Below are 20,000 nucleotides of genomic sequence, written 5' to 3'. Positions count from 1 at the left end.
CCACCACCAAAAGGCCTAAGCAAGGGATGAGGCCAATCACTGGGTACAGTTAAGAATTCTGTCCAAAAGTCCAGCTGTCCGCTTAAGCTAAAAGTGGCTATAGCAGAGCTCTTAATCTTCCTCAAAGACCTCCACTACACCTTCTTTCTCAATCACTGTGGACAGCACCACCATCCTGCCTGTCACTCTGGCCCATAATGTGGGCATCATCTTCGACTCAGGTATCCAAGTCCTCATATCCAGGCTATGTCTAAATCTTGAAGATTCTTTCTGCATCACATAGGGTTTGTCTAAACCGCAAATTAGCGCATGGCAAATCTACAGTACTCCAGCATGTGTGCACTAACTGTCCATGTGGATCTTGCTGCTGCGCCCTGAAAGTTCCCCAGTATGATTTGCATACTGCTGTTTCAAACTTTAGGGCACAGTAGCAGAATCTACATGGACAGTTAGCGTGCAGCATGTAAGTGCACTGCAGATTTACACCACAGCTTGCCTCATACTGATGCTTCGTTTAGACATGCCCTTAAATTATAAGCACTTTGGAGCAGGAACCGTCTTTTTGTTCTATTTGTACAGAGCCGAGCGTGTGGATCTTGGCCCCTGAGTAGGGCTGGTAGGCATTATGGCAATACAAATAAATGATGATAATAAACAGGTGGAGCTCTAGCTAATACCAAATATCACTGCTGTCACAGCAGATTGTGGAAGACGTGAAACTATATTTAGTGTGCAGAAAAGTGTATAAAGATTTTACAAGCTCTCCTGAAACCACTGAATATGTACTGAGCACAGCTCAGTCATGCTTCCACTGCTGCTACCCATGCTACTGTGGCTACATTGCTATTTATACTCCTGGTAGCTCAATGAGTGCTAGCACAAGTATGTGTATGTGAGCAGGGATATTGCATCCCTAGCTCATAGTGTAGGCATAGTCTTACTTATGGAGCACTTGTTTCCTATTTACCCGTTGGGGATAATGTAGAATTTTGATGATTATGACTTCTATTATACAAGCATAGGAAATACCAGATTTAAGGTTGCCTGTTCAACCTTAATTCTTACCCTGTGTGCATCAGTCCTGTGCACTGAATTAGGCAGGTATCCTGGGGGGGAGAGGGGGGAAAGTATGTAGTCATATAATTAAAAACTGTCCTAATGCAAAGGTACATGGTGGCTGAATTAAGGTTACAATACTCTTTTACTCTTGAGAATTCTGTTGTACTTAAATTAACAGTATATTATCTAGAAACTCAGGGGTGTCTTTTTGTCATAAATTGTCCTTTATTATTTTCACTGGGGTAAAAAAATTCTGCATGCTGAGTATATCTCATAACAGAGACCACAGATTTCTAAGTTATTGTGTTCTGAAGACTATAACAGACCGACCAGAAAAACCAGTTTGGTAAGTTAGCATATTCTTTTTAGTCCAGTAGATGCTGTCTATAGTTATGAATACCTTTTGATTGCCTGATCATAGCAAAGGTAAGTGTAACTGTACATAGGCTGGCTAAGGTCTGTTTTCGGAGGTATGCTGTACCACACCACTACAACATCCCTTTGTTGTATAGCTTCATTTTGCCTTTACTGTTTCTCCAGCACATTAATGTAATTCTTTTCCTAGTTAGTAGCAAAACTGTAGAGAAGATAATAAACTATATTTTGAGTGGGAAATTAATAATACGGTAGAACCTCAGAGTTACAGACACCTCTGGAATGGAGGTTGTCCATAACTCTGAAATGTTCGTAAATCCGAACAAAGCGCAGTTTGGGCTCCAGCAGCTGACACTCCAGGCCAGGCTCCAGCTTTGCTCCCTCCTCAGCGCTGGCAGCTTCCTTGCAGGCAGCTTCTTTCGGACTGAGTTTGTACCTTGTCCCCTTCCCAGCTGGGGGGAGGGGATAAAAACAGCGCGTCCCCCTCTTGACCGGAGGGGGGGAGGTAAAAAACGTGCATCCTTCTCCCGGCCGGTGGGGTGGGTGTGTGAAAACAGCACAGACCCCAGCGTTGCTCCTGCTCTGCCGACTCCAGCTGCCTTGGGCTGGCAGCCCCAATGTCATCACCTCCTAGCTGTAAGTAGCTGCCCCATACGTAGGGACATGCAGCCCAGATGTGCCTACTTTTAAGATGCAATACAGGCACAGTACAGTACAGTATTTGCTTTTTCTTTCTTTCTTTGGTCCCCACTGCTCCCTAATTGGTTACTTCCGGTTTCACATGGTGTCCGGTTGTAACTCTGGTGTTCGTATCTTTGAGGTTCTGCTGAATCAATATAAGCTAGCACATGTTTACAGCACACCGCTGAAGCAAGGGTTAGTGCTAGCAGTAATTACTTGAGTTAATTAATACCAGACCTGATCACTCATTTTTCATTGCACTGTTGTTGTTTGGTGGGGGGGGGGGGGGGTTTGCTGGAAAATGTTGATTCATCAGAACTGAAACTGTTTGCAAAACAGTTAATTGGTTTTGACAAATCTGACTTGAAATTTTGGGGGGTAATAAGCTTAATTTTTCTGAATTTAATTTTTCTGAGTTTTTATTTTGAAGTTTATTAAATTTAGACTTAAAGCTTAAAAAAAGGAAGAAGATCAAAACCAAAATGAAATGTTTAGAAATTGTTTTGATTGACTCAGAGCAAATTTTTTTTCAGATTTTTGATTTGCAAAAATTGTCAAGATTTTGACTTTTCATCCTAATTTGAGACGGGAAAATGTTTTGATATCTTGAAAATGTTCATGGGACAGGAAAACAGTCTTCTCCTCAGCTCTATTTAATACTCTGATTAAAGTGTCTCAGTGTCTCCTGATTGCTAACACGCCTGTTCTCTTATGTATATGTTTCCTCATTGATAAGTACAAATTGCAAAGCAAATGATAAGCTAGGTACTGAATCAGTATCAACATACCCATACGTATATACAAGAGATTAGATGGCAAAGATAATTCCATGAACTATGGTTCTGTTTTTCGCTAAGCATAAAATTCAGCCCCCGATACTCTTAGAATAATCCTGCTCTTAAACAGCACTTTATATATTTAACTCTTAAAATCAATGCAGTAACGTTCACCAGTAATGTAGGGACCATTTTTAGATTTTTAATTTTTCTATTTTGTATTTTACATCTGGGCTGTATTTACTGTTTGATGTGCATATAATGTCCAGTAATGTTAATGAGAGTAATATCTGCATTGGGGAGAAGTGGCCCCAGCACCTTTGTTGTGTATGGAAGAATTGCAAAGCACACATTTGGATTTTCTAAACAAAATAGCTACCTTTTAATTAACACAGAAAAAGTATTCCACCAGTAACAGTCACCAAAGCAGTAGTCTAAACAGCTTCCAGAAGATGCTCACTCTAGCAGTTCCCAGCTATCCTGCACATATTTGTCTCCAGACAAGCTGGAATAATTCACTGGCAACAGCTGAACACTCAGAAGTTATAAAATTTCACCTATATTTGACCTCAAACACAGTAGGAGCACAACAGTTGCATAGGGACAAATTCAGCCCTGGTGTAAGCAAGAAAAGCTCCATTGGAGTCACATACAGCAGGGCTACATTTTGGCACAGTGGAGCTGAATTTAGCCTTTGTGCATACGTGACTGACTTCATTAACTCTTTACTGCTAGGTTAAAATATTATGGAAATCAGATGCCTGTAAATGCCATTACTAGGCAATGAGGCAAGCGGACAAAGTGGTGATAGGTACATGCTACTTCTGCAGACTACAGTAAAACACAACGCAATGGTGCATTGAAGCCTCTGAACCACATGTCCTGTGCTGGATTTTCTAAATGTAGAAAAAATTGTTTGCTTTGGTATGGGTGCTTTGAAAAGTTAAAGCTGGTAACATTTGAAGCTGAAGTATTGAGACTTCCCCATAGAGATCCATTAGCTGCTGACGCAAAATTGCTGTGAGGTTACTGGTGAAAATGATCTAACTCACTTTGGCTCAGTCCTGTTTAGAGATAACATGGGTGGTGTAATGCATTCTACTATTTTAAGTCCTTGGGTATTTTACCATTTCTCATGAGATCAGCTGGGATTTTCAACAGTCTCTAGATTTAAACACCAGGGTGTTGGTAACTGGACATTCTCAATGAGTTTTCACGACTGGAATTCAATTCCCTGCATCACTCTTACAGAGCTTGAGTTTGCTGGCCTTTTGAGCATGCTGCAAAGTATATCTGTTTGTCATGGCTTTTTTTTTTATGGAATGCATTGGATTTGGTAGAAGTGATTCTTCTACAATGAGGAGCTGTTTTAAAGTTAACTTCTTAAAAATTCAGCCATTTCACAATTATAAATAAGCACTATGGTTGGAAAAGCTCTACCACACTTTGTGGCCCACCTTTCTGCATTTTGTGACCATCTCATTGAAATTCCCTGTACATAAACTCTACTGTAATTTAGTGGTTTTGTATTCATCAGCAATTATCAATATATACTGTTCACAAAATATATTTGTGAATAAGATGCACTGATTCACTTTGATGGTGTTCATTATGCATTATTTTGTTCTTTTTTGTGAGGCTTAATTACATGTGTTTTTTCACAATAACAACAAAAAGCAAAAGCACCACAGATTCTAGTGCTTCTGAATATTTGTGAGCGCATTCACAATGGAAAGGCTGTTGGGCAAATAATAGAGTATTTCTGTGGCACCACAATAAATTAGCTGAGTGTTCCCAAATAATTTTTATAAAGCTTAGCTCATCCAGAAACAATACCAAGTGACTTAGGTGACCAAAAATATGATTCAATGGAGGAATAATAAATAGTGAAAGGGCACAGGGAGAGATTCTGTGCTGCACTTCATAGATGCAGGACAGAACTCACAGATCAGGGGAGGTTACGGTTGCTCTAAGTCATCTTTGCATCCTCTTGATCCTGAGCTACTCTTGGGACTGGAGTAGCCTCTGTCATAATTTAGACAGCTCCATGGAACAGTCTAAATTATGGTGGGTTTCCCAGTTGACCTATGGGCCCTACTGCTGCCCAAAATCTCCTCCCCACTCACTTCACATTCATCCCATTCCTGACATGTCCTCTACATGAGGGCTTTCAAGGGGATCCTCGAAGGACAACTTGTGGCTGTCTACATCAGTTCTTGAACTAGGGAAGTCCTCCTCTGGAGAGATCCAAGGCTTTTAGGGCCCTTTTACCTTGCCTAAAGTGGCTGGAGTGAAGGAGGATCTTATCGGTAGTGAACACTTCATGAACCAAGAACAGGCTAAAATTTGTTTTCACTAGCTATTCCTCAAACAATTACAAATGACATGTTCATAAAAATCTATTTATGGATAATTTTCAAACAGAAAATAAAGCTAAGTTTTTCAGATAAACTATCCACAATGAATAATTTGAAAAGTTCTAGATGCAGTGCTATATGGCTTATCTCAAACTTTTCTGTAGTTACAAGAAAGGAATGTTTCTCTGCAAAACTTCACTTTTATATTTAGGATGATCATATGAAGCAGAAGTTGCAATGAATGCTGGATAATGCCTAAACAGTTAAGTGAGAAACTAGGTAGGTGAGGTTATATCTTTTATTGGAGCAGCTTTCATTAATGAAAGAGACAAGCTTTTGAACTTGTACAGAGATTTTCTTCAGGTCTGTGTAAACTCGAAAGCTCATCTCTTTCACCAACAGAAGTTGGAGCAATAAAAGATATTAACCTCACCTACTCTGTCTCTCTAACAATCAGGGGCCAACAGCTACAATAACACTGCAAATAAATAGTTACATCATTTTAAAGATTTTATTTTTCTCTCTTTAAAGTCTAGGGACTCTATCCAGTTGAATGACCTGAAGGCGGAAGTGTCGCCACGGATTTCAGCAGAAGATCTGATTGACTTGTGTGAGCTGACGGGACCTAGTCACTTCAAAACGCCTACAAAGAAAACCAAATCTAGCAAGCCAAAACTGCTTGTAGTTGACATCCGTAATAGCGAAGAGTATCCTTCATATTGGCCGATTCACCACTACTCCTGCCTATTTTAATTGAGCATGATAAATAATGTAAATAGCGCTACAGATATGCAGCAGAGAGTCTTAAGATAGGGTTGATAGTGGAAACTTTCTCTGTGGAAAAGAGGGCAAAGAAGTTTCCCTATAAGTTAGTCTCTCTCTTGCTCCTCAGGCTGTGGGCTGGATCCTCAATCCTAATGAGATCACTTTGTGCCACTGGAGCAGCACACAGTGACGTTAAAGCTGCCAGCAGCACCTGAGGATTCGCCTGACATGATGGAATCTTGGACTGGAGTAAAGCTGACATAGCTGGTTTTACGCCAGTAGCTCTCTGCTCCACTCCTTCTCCTCCACTGGTGCAATGGGTGCCTCAGAAGAGGGGATGAGCTTTTGGGGGCTAGAGGGAAAGCGGAAGGGTTGGTATATGATGTGTTCTGCCAATCCCCACCTAGAAAAAAATTCCTAAGGAGAGTATTGTAATTGGCATGACTTAAAGTAGCCCCGTGGCTGCTCTAACTTATGCAGGGAGGCTTGTTCAGCTACCCAGCTGACTCACGATCAGGGAAGGCATAAAGGCAGCCTACAGCCACCTTTTTCTCAGTGTAGCTGCGGATTGTATCCAATATATTTTTCATTACATTCTTCAAACATGGCTTTTAATTTAACATATACAACTTCGAGGATTTTTTCGTTTGGCTTCTTTATTTTTATTTTTTTTCAGTTATGTGATTCTTTCAGCAAGGAGCATATCTCTGTCAGCAGTCTCCATCTAAAAGTGGGATAGATCACAACACATTGTTAGGTGAGTCTCTTAATGTCCTAGGCAGCATTTTAAAGTATAGTTATTTATTTGTAATTACTTATTTACCACTTTATAAAAAGTTCCTTTCATAACAGTAAAGCTGGTGCAGATTATTGCTTTTGAAGGATATGTACCTAATTTTTCTAGGTAACAGGCTGTAATGGCTACTTAAAGGTCAGGTCCCAAGTTCCTGCTTCTGTACACCAGCAAACAGATCACAGTAACGTGGCTTGTCACAAAATGTTAGTGCAAATTTTATTGCAGTTTAGACATCCACAGAATTAATACATATTGCAAGTATATATTCTGTACTATGCAAAATGTACCATGCTGTATGCATCTGAGAAAAGAGCTGTGAATTCTAAACTATAGAATATCTATATAAGCTTTTTTTTAAGACAGTATGGTGTCCTAGAAGAGTAGGATTGCTAGAAAGTGTCCCATGTTTATTTTTCTTTAAACAAAGTTTCCATTCAGTAATGGATCAGTATTAACTATTTAGGGTTCATATGTGACTTGGATGATTTTTACACTGAGCTAACATAGGTATCAAATGTCTTAATCTTTTAAAATCTTTGTTACTGGCTTTTTCAGGAGTTTACAGCTTGATAAATCCTTTCTTTTAAGGGGAATGGTAAACTTAGGAAGAAGCAGTGATTAAAGTATTTTCCTCAATGTTTAATATTTGACACTGTTTACTGCAAAACAGAGCATGGTAGAATTGGGAGACTATTCCAAATCGTAACTGGAAAGATGCCAAAACTTGAACGCTCAACATGATCTGCTGTCTAGATAAAATAAAGAGGATCAAAGCATGGAAGTGTAATTTTTTCCTTGTGTTTATTAATTTCATGCATCAGTTGAGTTTCAAGTTAGTCACAGGCTCGGGTATCTGAATCATTTGACTCATCATTGTCTGGACTTCAGTGACTTTTTCCCCTCACAGAATTAAGGTTAATTTTTAAGCTATATTCATAGTAAGGGTCAAAGTAGGAAAGACTTTTAATTTGGTCCTCTTTTCTATCTACCATGTTATTTAGAAGGCCAGCAGAAACTTGAGCTATTATACAGGAAATAGACTCTTTATCATAAAGAATGTAGCTATTATTCTCATAATAAATCCTCATCAGAATTTCACTAAGTAGTTCTCTTGTTAGCAGGCTCACCATTCCAAGATCCTGGACTGTCTTTCTGGTCAGTCTGAGGCATATTAATGGGTGGTTCAGTGTGGGAAGCTACGGTTATTCATGCTGTACCTATTTTGTGGATAAATAGCAGACATCAGTCTCCAGGGTTGTAAGAAGTGAGGAGTCTCCTTGCGAAAAGTGAGCTTGTACTGGTAATAAAATAATCCATTGAGTTAGTTGACCTGTTATCTGGGAATGTCCCAATATCTCCCAGAGAATATACTATACATAAGAAGTTGACAACTGTCAGATATTCTGAACATGTAGGTGAAATCCTAAGAAGAATGCATCACCTATGTTGTTGTATATCCACTCAGGGATGGGAGGTACTCAGCCTTCTAACATTTTCATCTCAATGCAAAAAAGTCTGTATAGTATCACTGTATTTCCTGTTACATATATTACCTATCTTCAGAAAAATACTATACTGCTTTGTGAGTTTTATAAGAGAATATCTCAATATGCACAATTATAAGAGAATCATTTTGTAATTTATTTTCATATTTCACTCATATTCATTCATTTCACCCTTTCGTACACAACTTTATTGTTTTACAAGAAAGAGAGAGCAGAATATCTTTTAATGTGATTTGGTGGGAAACAGAGGACTTTCAACAGGTTTCTTGTTCATGACATTTTTAAACGGTGTCCAGCATAACTTCACTATAAGGCTGTCCTTGGATACTAAGGAATTGCTGTATTGTAATGAAGTACATATTGCGAGCATAAGATCTAGTGACCCCTTTCTTCCAAGATTATTTTACCAAGAGAAAACTTTGTAATGAAAAGGTAATGTACTCCCGAGCATTTTCTATTGCAGTAGAAAGCCAGCAGTTCTGTCGTAGCCTCATTTCATTCAACATGTTAGCAGAAATACTGGCAGTGTTCCATTCCTTTTATGAAGGTCCTAGCTAAGTACTTTATGGTCTTTCAGTCTTTCACAAAATCTCTGCCTTTGTAATCAGCTAAGGACTGGAATGGTTAAGATGGTCACTTAAGATTAGAAAGAATACAAACCACAAGAAAAAACAGTCTGCATAGTTAGATACCAATGTCATTACTCTAAGTAAATGTATTTTATTCTATTTAAAGGTTAGGTCAGTTGTTGCATTGAGCAGCTTAGCATACTCAATATGGGCAAAGTCATGTTCTATCTAAAAGAACTGTCCTATTTTTAAACTTTTATCTTACTTAGTACTATTTACAATGGAGCTGTGAATAAGAACTGTTTGTACAGTTTGTGGTAGGGGCGAGATTCTTCCTTCCAATTAGACATGAATAAACGACAGTAATTAGTGGTATTGGGTTCTCGCTCTTATTAATCTTTCAAAAGTTTTTTTGGTTATGCTTTCCCATCATGCAACAGCGATAGTCATCAAACTGGAACTGTTCACACTAATCACATTTAAGAATGGCATGCTAGTATTAATCTTAAAAGATTAACTCTTAGCTCCTTCCAATGCGACTTCTTGTAATTTAAGCCTGCAGTCTACTAGCCCTCTACGAGTACTGCCATAAATAGTGACTAATCTCCATACTTGGAACTGGTATGCTTTTGAAGCAAATTCTACTTTTACTTCCCTGCTCCCCCAAACCTACTCCTGTACCTTAGGGAAAAAAAGATGTCTGTCATGCTCACATGCACAGTCATTTCTGATCATTTTATTCAAACTAGTGGAAGAATGGCCCAGTGTTGTGATTTTTCTCTTAATTGGTACCCAAAAGATTTCACACAGGTTTTCATGTTCATTAATTGTTCATAAAATCTTATTAGACTATCGTACCTTGGGAGCAGGACATTTAGGTCTGGATGTATAAAAGGAGTTTGTTGTTGTGACTTTGGAGCAGGAGGACTGGATTATGGGTGTCCTACATCCTGGGTGAAAGCTCTAACCACCAGGCTATAAAGTCATTGCTGGGTTTCGCTCTCTGGACCAAATAACTCTTGGATTATTTATCCAAAGTGGAAGAGCTTTAAGAGAAGAGATTGAGAGAGAGACATCAGAACACAGCATGATGTTGGCCTTCATGATGGAAGATGATGCTGATGACAGTATTATGGCTTATGAGTACTGTACAGTTGTGGCTAAACAGACCGATGCGCAAGTGGCAGTCCTTTCCACATGAAGTGCATAGCTTGATGCTGAGGCACTGCTGAATCTGCCACTGTTTACAACTTGGCCTCTGTGCCTCAAGATCCATACGACAGTTTACCTCGTATAGGGTAACCCCGTCATTGACTACTGTTTGCCAGTGTGGTCTGTCAGTTGCTGATGACTCACAGCTGTTAGTCTCAATGTCGCACTGTTTCAAGTTATGCTTCAGTGTGTCTTTTGCAGCATTTCTTTTGGCCACCTCCTATGTGATTGCCCACTCTCCGTTTGCCATATAACAACTGCTTTGACTTTCTGGTGTCGTCCATCCTCAGCACATGACCAGCCCAGCATAACTGTGTTGTGATAAGCCTGGCTTCAATCCCTGTGGAGTAACTACATTCTAGAACTTCATTATTGGTAACTTTATCCTGCCATTTGATGCAGAATCTGGAATGCAGATATTGTAAATGGAACTTATCTAGAAACTTAATATGATCCCTGTAGCGGGTCCAGGTCTCACACCCATACAATAAGTTGGACAGCACAACTGATTTATAGACTTGGTTTGAAGTTTAATACCATGTTGTCACCAAACTCTTCCTGATAGTCAGCCAAATGATCACCTGGTTTTGTTGATATGATTGGTCAGTTCCTTGTCTATACTAACATAAATCTACAATATACTACCATGATAGTAAAAGTCTATAACAACATTTAGCAGTGTTTCTGATGGTGACTTTTGGTTTCATGTGGAGTTTCCCTGGTGCAGGTTGTTACATGGCCTCTGTCTTTTTCAGAATATCAGTCTGTATCTTTCTGCAGATTTTGCAGATCCATTCATATTCAATTGTGTCTTGTCTAGAGCACAGTCATTGACACACAGCAGCTCATGAACAACTGCCCGAAGGCCTTCGTGGAACATCGCAGCCTGTTCCAGAGAATTGGAAACATATCCTGATACCAGTATTCAGGGCTCTTGTAGCATAATCAAGCATTGCTGTATAGAAGATATTAAACAAGAGTGGACCAATTATGCAGCCTGCTTAAAACCTTTAGTGATAGGAAATGGGTCAGACAGAACACCATCTACACAGACTTTTCCGAGCATTCCATCATGAAATAGCCTCAGAATGTTGGTGAATTTTTCTGGACAACCAAACTTATGTAATAATTGCCAAACCCACATCTATTGACGGTGTCAGATACTTTAGCCAGTTCAATAAAGACAGTGTAAAGGTCAGGTTGCTGTTCTCTGCATTTCTCCTCCATCTCATGGGCTACAAATAGCTTGTCTTCCATTCCTTCTGTGGGCCTAAAATCACATTGCAACCTTAGTAACACGCATTTAGTGATTTTGCATAGCAGACAATCAAAGAGTGTTCTAGTCAGAATCTTTCCAGTGATGGAGAGTAATGAGATACCGTGATAATTGCCATTGTCAAACTTTTCACCTTTCTTCTGTATATGGTGACAAAGTAGAGTCTTTGAAGTCTTACAGTAAATCTTAATTGCTCCATATATTGAGAAATAGTCCATGTAGTCACCTCAGCAGGATCTCGCCGCCATATTTGAATATTTCTGTAGGAATGCCATCAGATTTGGGAGCTCTGTAGTTCTTCATGGTACTGATAGCAGGGCTGACTTAGTCAAGGGATGGGGCTGCATCCATGTTGTCATTAAAAGGTGGCTGATCCATTGCTCTTATTGGTGCATCGTCCGTGATGTTGGACAGTGTGTTCAAAAGATCACTGAAATGCTTGCGCCACCTCTGGAGGATTTCTCCTTTATCAGACATCAGTGTTAGGCCATCTGCTCTCTTCAAAGAGACTGTAATGCTGTATTGGACCATATACATCGGTCGAAGCGGCATAGAAGTCTTTGGGCTCCCGAGGGTCAGCATAGCCCTGGATTTCATCTGCCTTGGCATTCCATCATTGATCTTGCATGTTTCTGAGCTGAGATTGGATATCACGACACAGATTCCTATATGTTAAAACTGTGCCTACAGGGATACAAAAATGTGATTATCCATCACATGTTTTTTAGTGAGTAGCTGTTGAATTATTGCATCATTCTCATCAAACCGATCTCGATGACATTTTGCTCATCAAGGTGACGAGAGCGGCTTGATATATGGTATTGCATAATGTTGCCCACTCACTGTATGTTAGCACTAGAACATCCCATAGCCCAATAGTTAAGGCATTCATTTACCTGAGAGGTAGAAGATCCTAATTGAAATCCCTTCTCCTCCTCAGATGAAGTGTGGACTTGAACCAGGTTTCTCCCACATCCCAGATGAGTAGCCTAATCACTGGACTAAACGTTTTATGTGGGAGGTTCTTCTTTTTCTCCCCAGCTGTTTTTCACGAACTCACCTGAGAGGACTGATCTGGCAGGCATGCTCAGATTGTACACCTCTATCCCGATATAACGCGGTCCTCGGGAGCCAAAAAATCTTACCGCATTATAGGTGAAAACGCGTTCTATCCAGAGGTGAAAGTAAGCCGGTACGCCGTGCTGGACTGGACTGACTTCCCCAGCGGTGATTTAAAGGGCCCAGGGCTCCAGCCGCTGTGGGGAGCCCCGGGCCTTTTAAATCACTGCCGGAGCTCTGGCAATGGGGCTCGGGCGGTGCTTTAAAGGGCCTGAGGCTCCCCACAGCGGCCAGAGCCTCTGGCCCTTTAAATCCCTGCCTGAGCCCGGCTGCCGGAGCCCCAGCGCTCTGGCAGCCAGGCTCGGGCGGGGATTTAAAGGGCCCGGAGCTCCCCTTTAAATCTGTTCTACAATGGTTAAATTGTATCTCCTTTCTTTAATTACAACTCCAACACCCTATCCAATGCCCCCATCCCCTGACTGCCCCGCCCCCAGAATATCCGAACCATTCACCCCCACCCTGCTCCCTGTCCCCTGACTGCCCCCTGAGGCCCTCTGCCCCTTATCCAAACCCTTGGCCCGGCACCCTTAACACGCCGCTCAGAGCAGCGTGTTGGAGCCAGACACGCTGACCCGCCAGAGCGCACAGCCCCACCCCGCCCCCCAGAGTGCTGCTTTACCACGTTATATCCGAATTTGTGTTCTATCGGGTCGTGTTATATTGGGGTAGAGGTGTACCTACCATATCAGGCAACTTAGATGGCTGAACACCTGTCTTCCCGTGGTTTGTGAATCACTCTGGGGCTTAGGTGGATGATAGGTGTCTGGAGACCCAGAGAGGAAGCAGTTCACATATCCTGCAGAGACAGGAACATACGTGGCTAGGGAACTTGTACTACAAAAACTTAGGTGCCAACTGAGTGTAAGCACCTGCGAGCTTCAGCAGAAGTTTTGTGCATCATAGTGGTGCCAGAACTGGGACTTAGGGCCTTAGCTCCTTTTATGCATCCAGACTTTACCTAACAACTTCTAGGAGTTGTTGGCTTTTACATATTAACCCTTTCATAGGTGTCCCATACGATACACAGAATTTCTTGATTTTAATAAGGCTGTAAATAAGAAATTGTCTAGCACCTTTTGTCTAATAACCTATAAGAACTTTAAAATATTAAATTACACTCTCAAAACCTCTGTGAAGTAGGCAAGTAATATCCCAATTTTAAAGATGTGGAAACTGAAGTAAACAGAGTAAATGCTTCTCATTGAGTCAGTAGTGGAGCCAAGAATAGAACCCCAATCATCTGATTCCCAGTTCAGTGTATTAACCCCAGAATAGTCCTACATTTCACTGGAACTTCTTGCAGTGCTTAAGTTTCTGTTGAAACTAAGAGATGCAGATGCTTGTGAAAATTTTAAGAATAAGCAAATAATAAATTAAACTCTTTCAAACTTCAGTTTGGAGTTCAATTTCAGTTTGGGAAATGTTCTTCCATTTTTAGTTAGCTGAGATTTTGTTCATACTTCATATCTTAGCGTTTAAATTAGGGCAATTTCAGAATGGTAGGACTAACGTAAAACAATGCAGAAATGTGTAGATTTTTGAGAGATGCTCAACAATCCATTTGAGATTGGTTTGGGGTTCTATTTCTGTGCACTTCAGTTTCTCTGAGAGAGAAACATATCACTGCATTGATATAATTGCATGCTATGGATAAAACCTGTTTTAAAAGGAATTAGTAAAAAACAAAATGGGACTCCTGAGTTGGTTTTATGAAAAAGCGATTTCCAGCACCGTATCAAAACTGACACTCACACACATGAACTTCACAAGGAGCAATTGCTGACACTTTAATTTGTGGTAGAAGCTTTGAGTTCATAGTACTTGATATCTAAAGGGTGTAGTGAGGGCAAAGTAGTTATTTTGGAAGCGTTTCATGGCTGTTTAAGGGTAAGTTAAACCTTTACAAGGCTCCATGCTGATAAAACAGACAGAATGATGTGTCCCTGAGCATAAATCTCTGCTTCCTCCTGTGAAACTAAGTACTCATTGACCACTGCAGAATTCGAAATGATTCCATCCGTCACTTTTTAAACAGCAAATAAATCTTCATGCTATTAGTTTTCCTGTGATGTGGCAGCTGTTGTTTTCAATATGGGTAAACAATAAATGAGGTTCTTGATATATACTAATCCAGTAAGAACAAATTAGCCTGTGTCACATCAGCCAGGGGGGAGGAGGCGGGAGGTGCTTATACATTAGACAGTTTGTTTCATTTACATATATGATTGGTATTAGAAATGAAGAGAAAAAAATACCAAAAAAAGTTCATCTTTTACAGGTATGAGTTAAAACTATATCATCCAAATTCTGTGCTAAAATTTAAAGTCACATTGACTTCAATGGGAGTGGTGCGTAAATACAAATCTGAGATCTGGGTTCACTCTTGTTTGTTTGTTTGTTTGTTTGTATTGTGGTAGCACTTAGAGACCCCAGCCCCACTGAGCTACGTGCTGTTCAGCAGGTGTGGGTGTATCCAGTTTCTTTTTTCATGTTTCCCTTAACTGTGTTGCCCGTCAGCTTTAATCGTGGCCACATTTCAGGCAGCATCAACATTCCATTTGGCTCAGCATTCACCACGGAAGGAGAGCTCGTCCAGTGCCCTGCTACTGCCACGCTCCAGAGCTTCAAAGGAAGAGTTGTTGTGATTGTAGGACATGTGGTGAAGAACACGGCTTCTGTAAGTTGGTAGCTATAACATATACTAACTCTAAATACATTTATGGAGGATAAGTCCATCAGTGGCTACTAACCAAGGTGGGCAGGGATGGTGTCCCTAGCCTCTGTTTGCCGGAGTCTGGGAGTGGGCGGCAGGGGATGGATCACTTGATGATTACCTGTTCTGTTCATTCCCTCTGGGGCACCTGGCATTGGCCACTGTTGGAAGACAGGACACTGAGCTAGATGGACCTTTGGTCTGACCCAGTATGTCCTTTCTTAAATAATGTCCAGGGCCTGAATGTTAAATTTTCAGGCACCAAAAAATAAATATCCCTGTCTGTTACTTGGCAAATTGATGCCAAACACAAGTATTGGGAAGCCCTGATTTGTGTAGGGTGGTTTGGTGGGTTTTTTTTGCCTCTTTCCAGTTAAAGAGAAAAGGATTTGTATTTCTTTTAAACATTCAGTGTCTGGAAAATGTCAGTGTTTGATGAAAAGGGATTGCTAAAAAAGAGGTAATTATCTCACAGCTTTAAAAAGTGCATTTTCAAAATGGCCAGTTTCTGAATTTGCAATAGAGAGAGCTAGTTTTGTGAAATAGCTTGGTCTTCTTGCCATCTCTGTAGAATTATAAAATGGAACATCCATGAAAAGGGGGAATAGAATCATAGAATCATAGAATCATAGATTATAGGACTGGAAGGGACCTCGAGAGGTCATCGAGTCCAGTCCCCTGCCCGCATGACAGGACCAAATACTGTCTAGACCATCCCTGATAGACATTTATCTAACCTACTCTTAAATATCTCCAGAGACGGAGATTCCACAACCTCCCTAGGCAATTTATTCCAGTGTTTAACCACCCTGACAGTTAGGAACTTTTTCCTAACGTCCAACCTAGACCTCCCTTGCTGCAGTTTAAACCCATTGTTTCTGGTTCTATCCTTAGAGGCTAAGGTGAACAAGTTGTCTCCCTCCTCCTCATGACACCCTTTTAGATACCTGTAAACTGCTATCATGTCCCCTCTCAGTCTTCTCTTCTCCAAACTAAACAAACCCAGTTCTTTCAGCCTTCCTTCATAGGTCATGTTCTCAAGACCTTTAATCATTCTTGTTGCTCTTCTTTGGACCCTTTCCAATTTCTCCACATCTTTTTTAAAATGCGGCGCCCAGAACTGGACACACTACTCCAGCTGAGGCCTAACCAGAGCAGAGTAGAGCGGAAGAATGACTTCTCGTGTCTTGCTCACAACACACCTGTTAATGCATCCCAGAATCATGTTTGCTTTTTTTGCAACAGCATCACACTGTTGACTCATATTTAGCTTGTGGTCCACTATAACCCCTAGATCCCTTTCTGCCGTACTCCTTCCTAGACAGTCTTTTCCCATTCTGTATGTGTGAAATTGATTTTTCCTTCCTAAGTGGAGCACTTTGCATTTGTCTTTGTTAAACTTCATCCTGTTTAACTCAGACCATTTCTCCAATTTGTCCAGATCATTTTGAATTATGACCCTGTCCTCCAAAGTAGTTGCAATCCCTCCCAGTTTGGTATCATCCGCAAACTTAATAAGCGTACTTTCTATGCCAATATCTAAGTCGTTGATGAAGATATTGAACAGAGCCGGTCCCAAAACAGACCCCTGCGGAACCCCACTCGTTACGCCTTTCCAGCAGGATTGGGAACCATTAATAACAACTCTCTGAGTACGGTTATCCAGCCAGTTATGCACCCACCTTATAGTAGCCCCATCTAATTTGTATTTGCCTAGTTTATCGATAAGAATATCATGCGAGACCGTATCAAATGCCTTACTAAAGTCTAGGTATACCACATCCACCGCTTCACCCTTATCCACAAGGCTCGTTATTCTATCAAAGAAAGCTATCAGATTGGTTTGACATGATTTGTTCTTCACAAATCCATGCTGGCTGTTCCCTATCACCTTACCACCTTCCAAGTGTTTGCAGATGATTTCCTTAATTACTTGCTCCATTATCTTCCCTGGCACAGAAGTTAAACTAACTGGTCTGTAGTTACCTGGTTTGTTTTTATTTCCCTTTTTATAGATGGGCACTATATTTGCCCTTTTCCAGTCTTCTGGAATCTCTCCCGTCTCCCATGACTTTCCAAAGATAATAGCTAGAGGCTCAGATACCTCCTCTATTAGCTCCTTGAGTATTCTAGGATGCATTTCATCAGGCCCGGGTGACTTGCAGGCATCTAACTTTTCTAAGTGATTTTTAACTTGTTCTTTTTTTATTTTATCCGCTAAACCTACCCCCTTCCCATTAGCATTCACTATGTTAGGCATTGCTTCAGACTTCTCGGTGAAGACCGAAACAAAGAAGTCATTAACCATCTCTGCCATTTCCAAGTTTCCTGTTACTGTTTCTCCCTCTTCACTAAGCAGTGGGCCTACCCTGTCTTTGGTCTTCCTCTTGCTTCTAATGTATTGATAAAAAGTCTTCTTGTTTCCTTTTATTCCCGTAGCTAGTTTGAGCTCATTTTGGGCCTTTGCCTTTCTAATCTTGCCCCTGCATTCCTGTGTTGTTTGCCTATATTCCTCCTTTGTAATCTGTCCTAGTTTCCATTTTTTATATGACTCCTTTTTATTTTTTAGATCGTGCAAGATCTCATGGTTAAGCCAAGGTGGTCTTTTGCCACATTTTTTATCTTTCCTAACCAGCGGAATAGCTTGCTTTTGGGCCCTTAATAGTGTCCCTTTGAAAAACTGCCAACTCTCCTCAGTTGTTTTTCCCCTCAGTCTTGATTCCCATGGGACCTTACCTATCAGCTCTCTGAGCTTCCCAAAATCTGCCTTCCTGAAATCCATTGTCTCTATTTTGCTGTTCTCCCTTCTACCCTTCGTTAGAATTGCAAACTCTATGATTTCATGATCACTTTCACCCAGGCTGCCTTCTACTTTCACATTCTCAACGAGTTCCTCCCTATTTGTTAAAATCAAGTCTAGAACAGCTTCCCCCCTAGTAGCTTTTTCAACCTTCTGAAATAAAAAGTTGTCTCCAATGCAGTCCAAGAATTTGTTGGATAGTCTGTGCCCCGCTGTGTTATTTTCCCAACATATATCCGGATAGTTGAAGTCCCCCATCACCACCAAATCTTGGGCTTTGGATGATTTTGTTAGTTGCTTGAAAAAAGCCTCATCCACCTCTTCCCCCTGGTTAGGTGGCCTGTAGTAGACTCCTAGCATGACATCTCCCTTGTTTTTTGCCCCTTTAAGCCTAACCCAGAGACTCTCAACACTTTCGTCTCCTATGTCCATCTCTACCTCAGTCCAAGTGTGTACATTTTTAATATATAAGGCAACACCTCCTCCCTTTTTCCCCTGTCTATCCTTCCTGAGCAAGCTGTACCCATCCACACCAACATTCCAATCATGTGTATTATCCCACCAAGTTTCAGTGATGCCAACAATGTCATAGTTGTATTTATTTATTAGCACTTCCAGTTCTTCCTGCTTATTCCCCATACTTCTCGCATTTGTATATAGGCATCTAAGATACTGGTTTGGTCTTTCCTCCCAGTTTTGTCCTGACTCTCCTTTCTCTCTGCCAATATAGCCCACACTCCCTCTTGTTTCCGACCCATCTCCCCGGTCTCCATATTCCCCACTTACCTGTGGGCTTTGCTCACCTGTCCCCGTCAAACCTAGTTTAAAGCCCTCCTCACTAGGTTAGCCAGTCTGTGGCCGAATAGGGTCTTTCCTCTCCTCGAAAGGTGAACGCCATCTCTGCCTAGCAGTCCTTCCTCAAATAGCATCCCGTGGTCTAGGAAGCCAAAGCCCTCCTGGCGACACCATCTTCGCAGCCAGGCATTCACCTCCATGATGCATCTGTCTCTGCCCGGGCCCCTACCTTTGACAGGAAGAATTGAAGAGAATACCACCTGCGCTCCAAACTCCTTCACCCGTACTCCCAGAGCCCTGTAGTCACTCTTGATCCTCTCAGTGTCACACCGCGCAGTATCATTTGTGCCCACATGGATGAGTAGCATGGGGTAGTAGTCAGAGGGCTGGATAATCCTCGACAATGCCTCCGTAACGTCTCTGATACGGGCCCCCGGCAGGCAGCATACCTCCCGAGATGAAATGTCAGGGCGACAGATGGGCGCCTCCGTCCCCCTCAGCAGAGAGTCTCCGACCACCACTACCCTACGTTTCCTATTCGCAGTGGTGGCAGCAGACTCTCCAGCCTTAGGGGTACGAGGCTTCTCCTCCTTTACTGTAGGGAGTGATTCCTTCTTTCCTGTATCAAGAAGAGCATAACGGTTACCTATAACCACGGCAGGAGGGTTCGGAGCAAGGGTGGAGCGCTGCCTGCTGCCAGAAGTAACCAGCTGCCAGTGTCCACCCTGAGCCATCTCCTCCTCCACCAGTGGTGTATCAGCAGTCCTGTGTACTGGGACAGCTACCTCAGCTGTCTCCACATGGACACTGTCGAGGAATTGCTCGTGGATACGGATGCTCCTCAACCTAGCCACCTCCTCCTGTAGCTCTCCCACCTGCTGCCTGAGAGATTCCACCAGCAGGCACCTCTCACATTGGATGGTCCCCCCAGCCTGGATATCAGTAAATGGAAATTGCAAGTTACAGTCTTTGCAAAACCACACCAGGATCTGGGTAGAGGCATCCATGCTTAGGCACTCTGTCTGGCTACAGGCACAGGTGGAGGAGACAGTAGCAGTGCTGGCACAGGTGTTGCGGGTCTTCCTAACCATCGTAAGCCTCCCTATGTCAAACTCCCGTCTGCAGCCCCCTGTCAGCTGAAAGGGTTGTTTAAGCAAAAAGTTATGAATGTAGTTGCTTTATAGGTATTAAGGGGAATCAAG

General features: G+C 41.6%; 1 protein-coding gene and 1 long non-coding RNA gene across 28 annotated transcripts in view; one reads left to right on the top strand and one right to left on the bottom strand.

The window, feature by feature from the left end:
* TBCK (TBC1 domain containing kinase) overlaps positions 1-20,000 on the top strand; it is a 240,907-nt gene that overhangs the window by 141,944 nt on the left and 78,963 nt on the right. For 26 of the 27 annotated variants that reach the window (XR_010601746.1, XR_010601753.1, XR_010601752.1 and 23 more), the window contains 2 exons: positions 5,780-5,955; positions 15,008-15,167. Coding sequence is in view for 3 of the 27 variants with exons in the window: in XM_065597661.1 (XP_065453733.1) it covers positions 5,780-5,955; positions 15,008-15,167 (336 nt within the window). In the remaining 24 variants the exon portion in view is untranslated. Of the gene's footprint in view, positions 1-5,779; positions 5,956-15,007; positions 15,168-20,000 lie in introns of those variants that run through there. The other variant, XM_065597662.1, reaches the window with a different exon arrangement.
* On the bottom strand, positions 4,155-12,673 carry LOC135983918 (uncharacterized). Its single transcript, XR_010601768.1, has 2 exons — positions 7,937-12,673; positions 4,155-6,737 (listed from the first exon to the last, which is right to left on the bottom strand). It is a non-coding gene; the product is annotated as an uncharacterized LOC135983918 (long non-coding RNA).

This window comes from Chrysemys picta, chromosome 5, assembly GCF_011386835.1.
Source record: "Chrysemys picta bellii isolate R12L10 chromosome 5, ASM1138683v2, whole genome shotgun sequence".
Lineage (NCBI taxonomy): Eukaryota > Metazoa > Chordata > Testudines > Emydidae > Chrysemys > Chrysemys picta.
The sequence above is the reverse complement of the archived record's forward strand: the minus strand, read 5'-3'. Positions and strand labels throughout refer to the sequence as shown.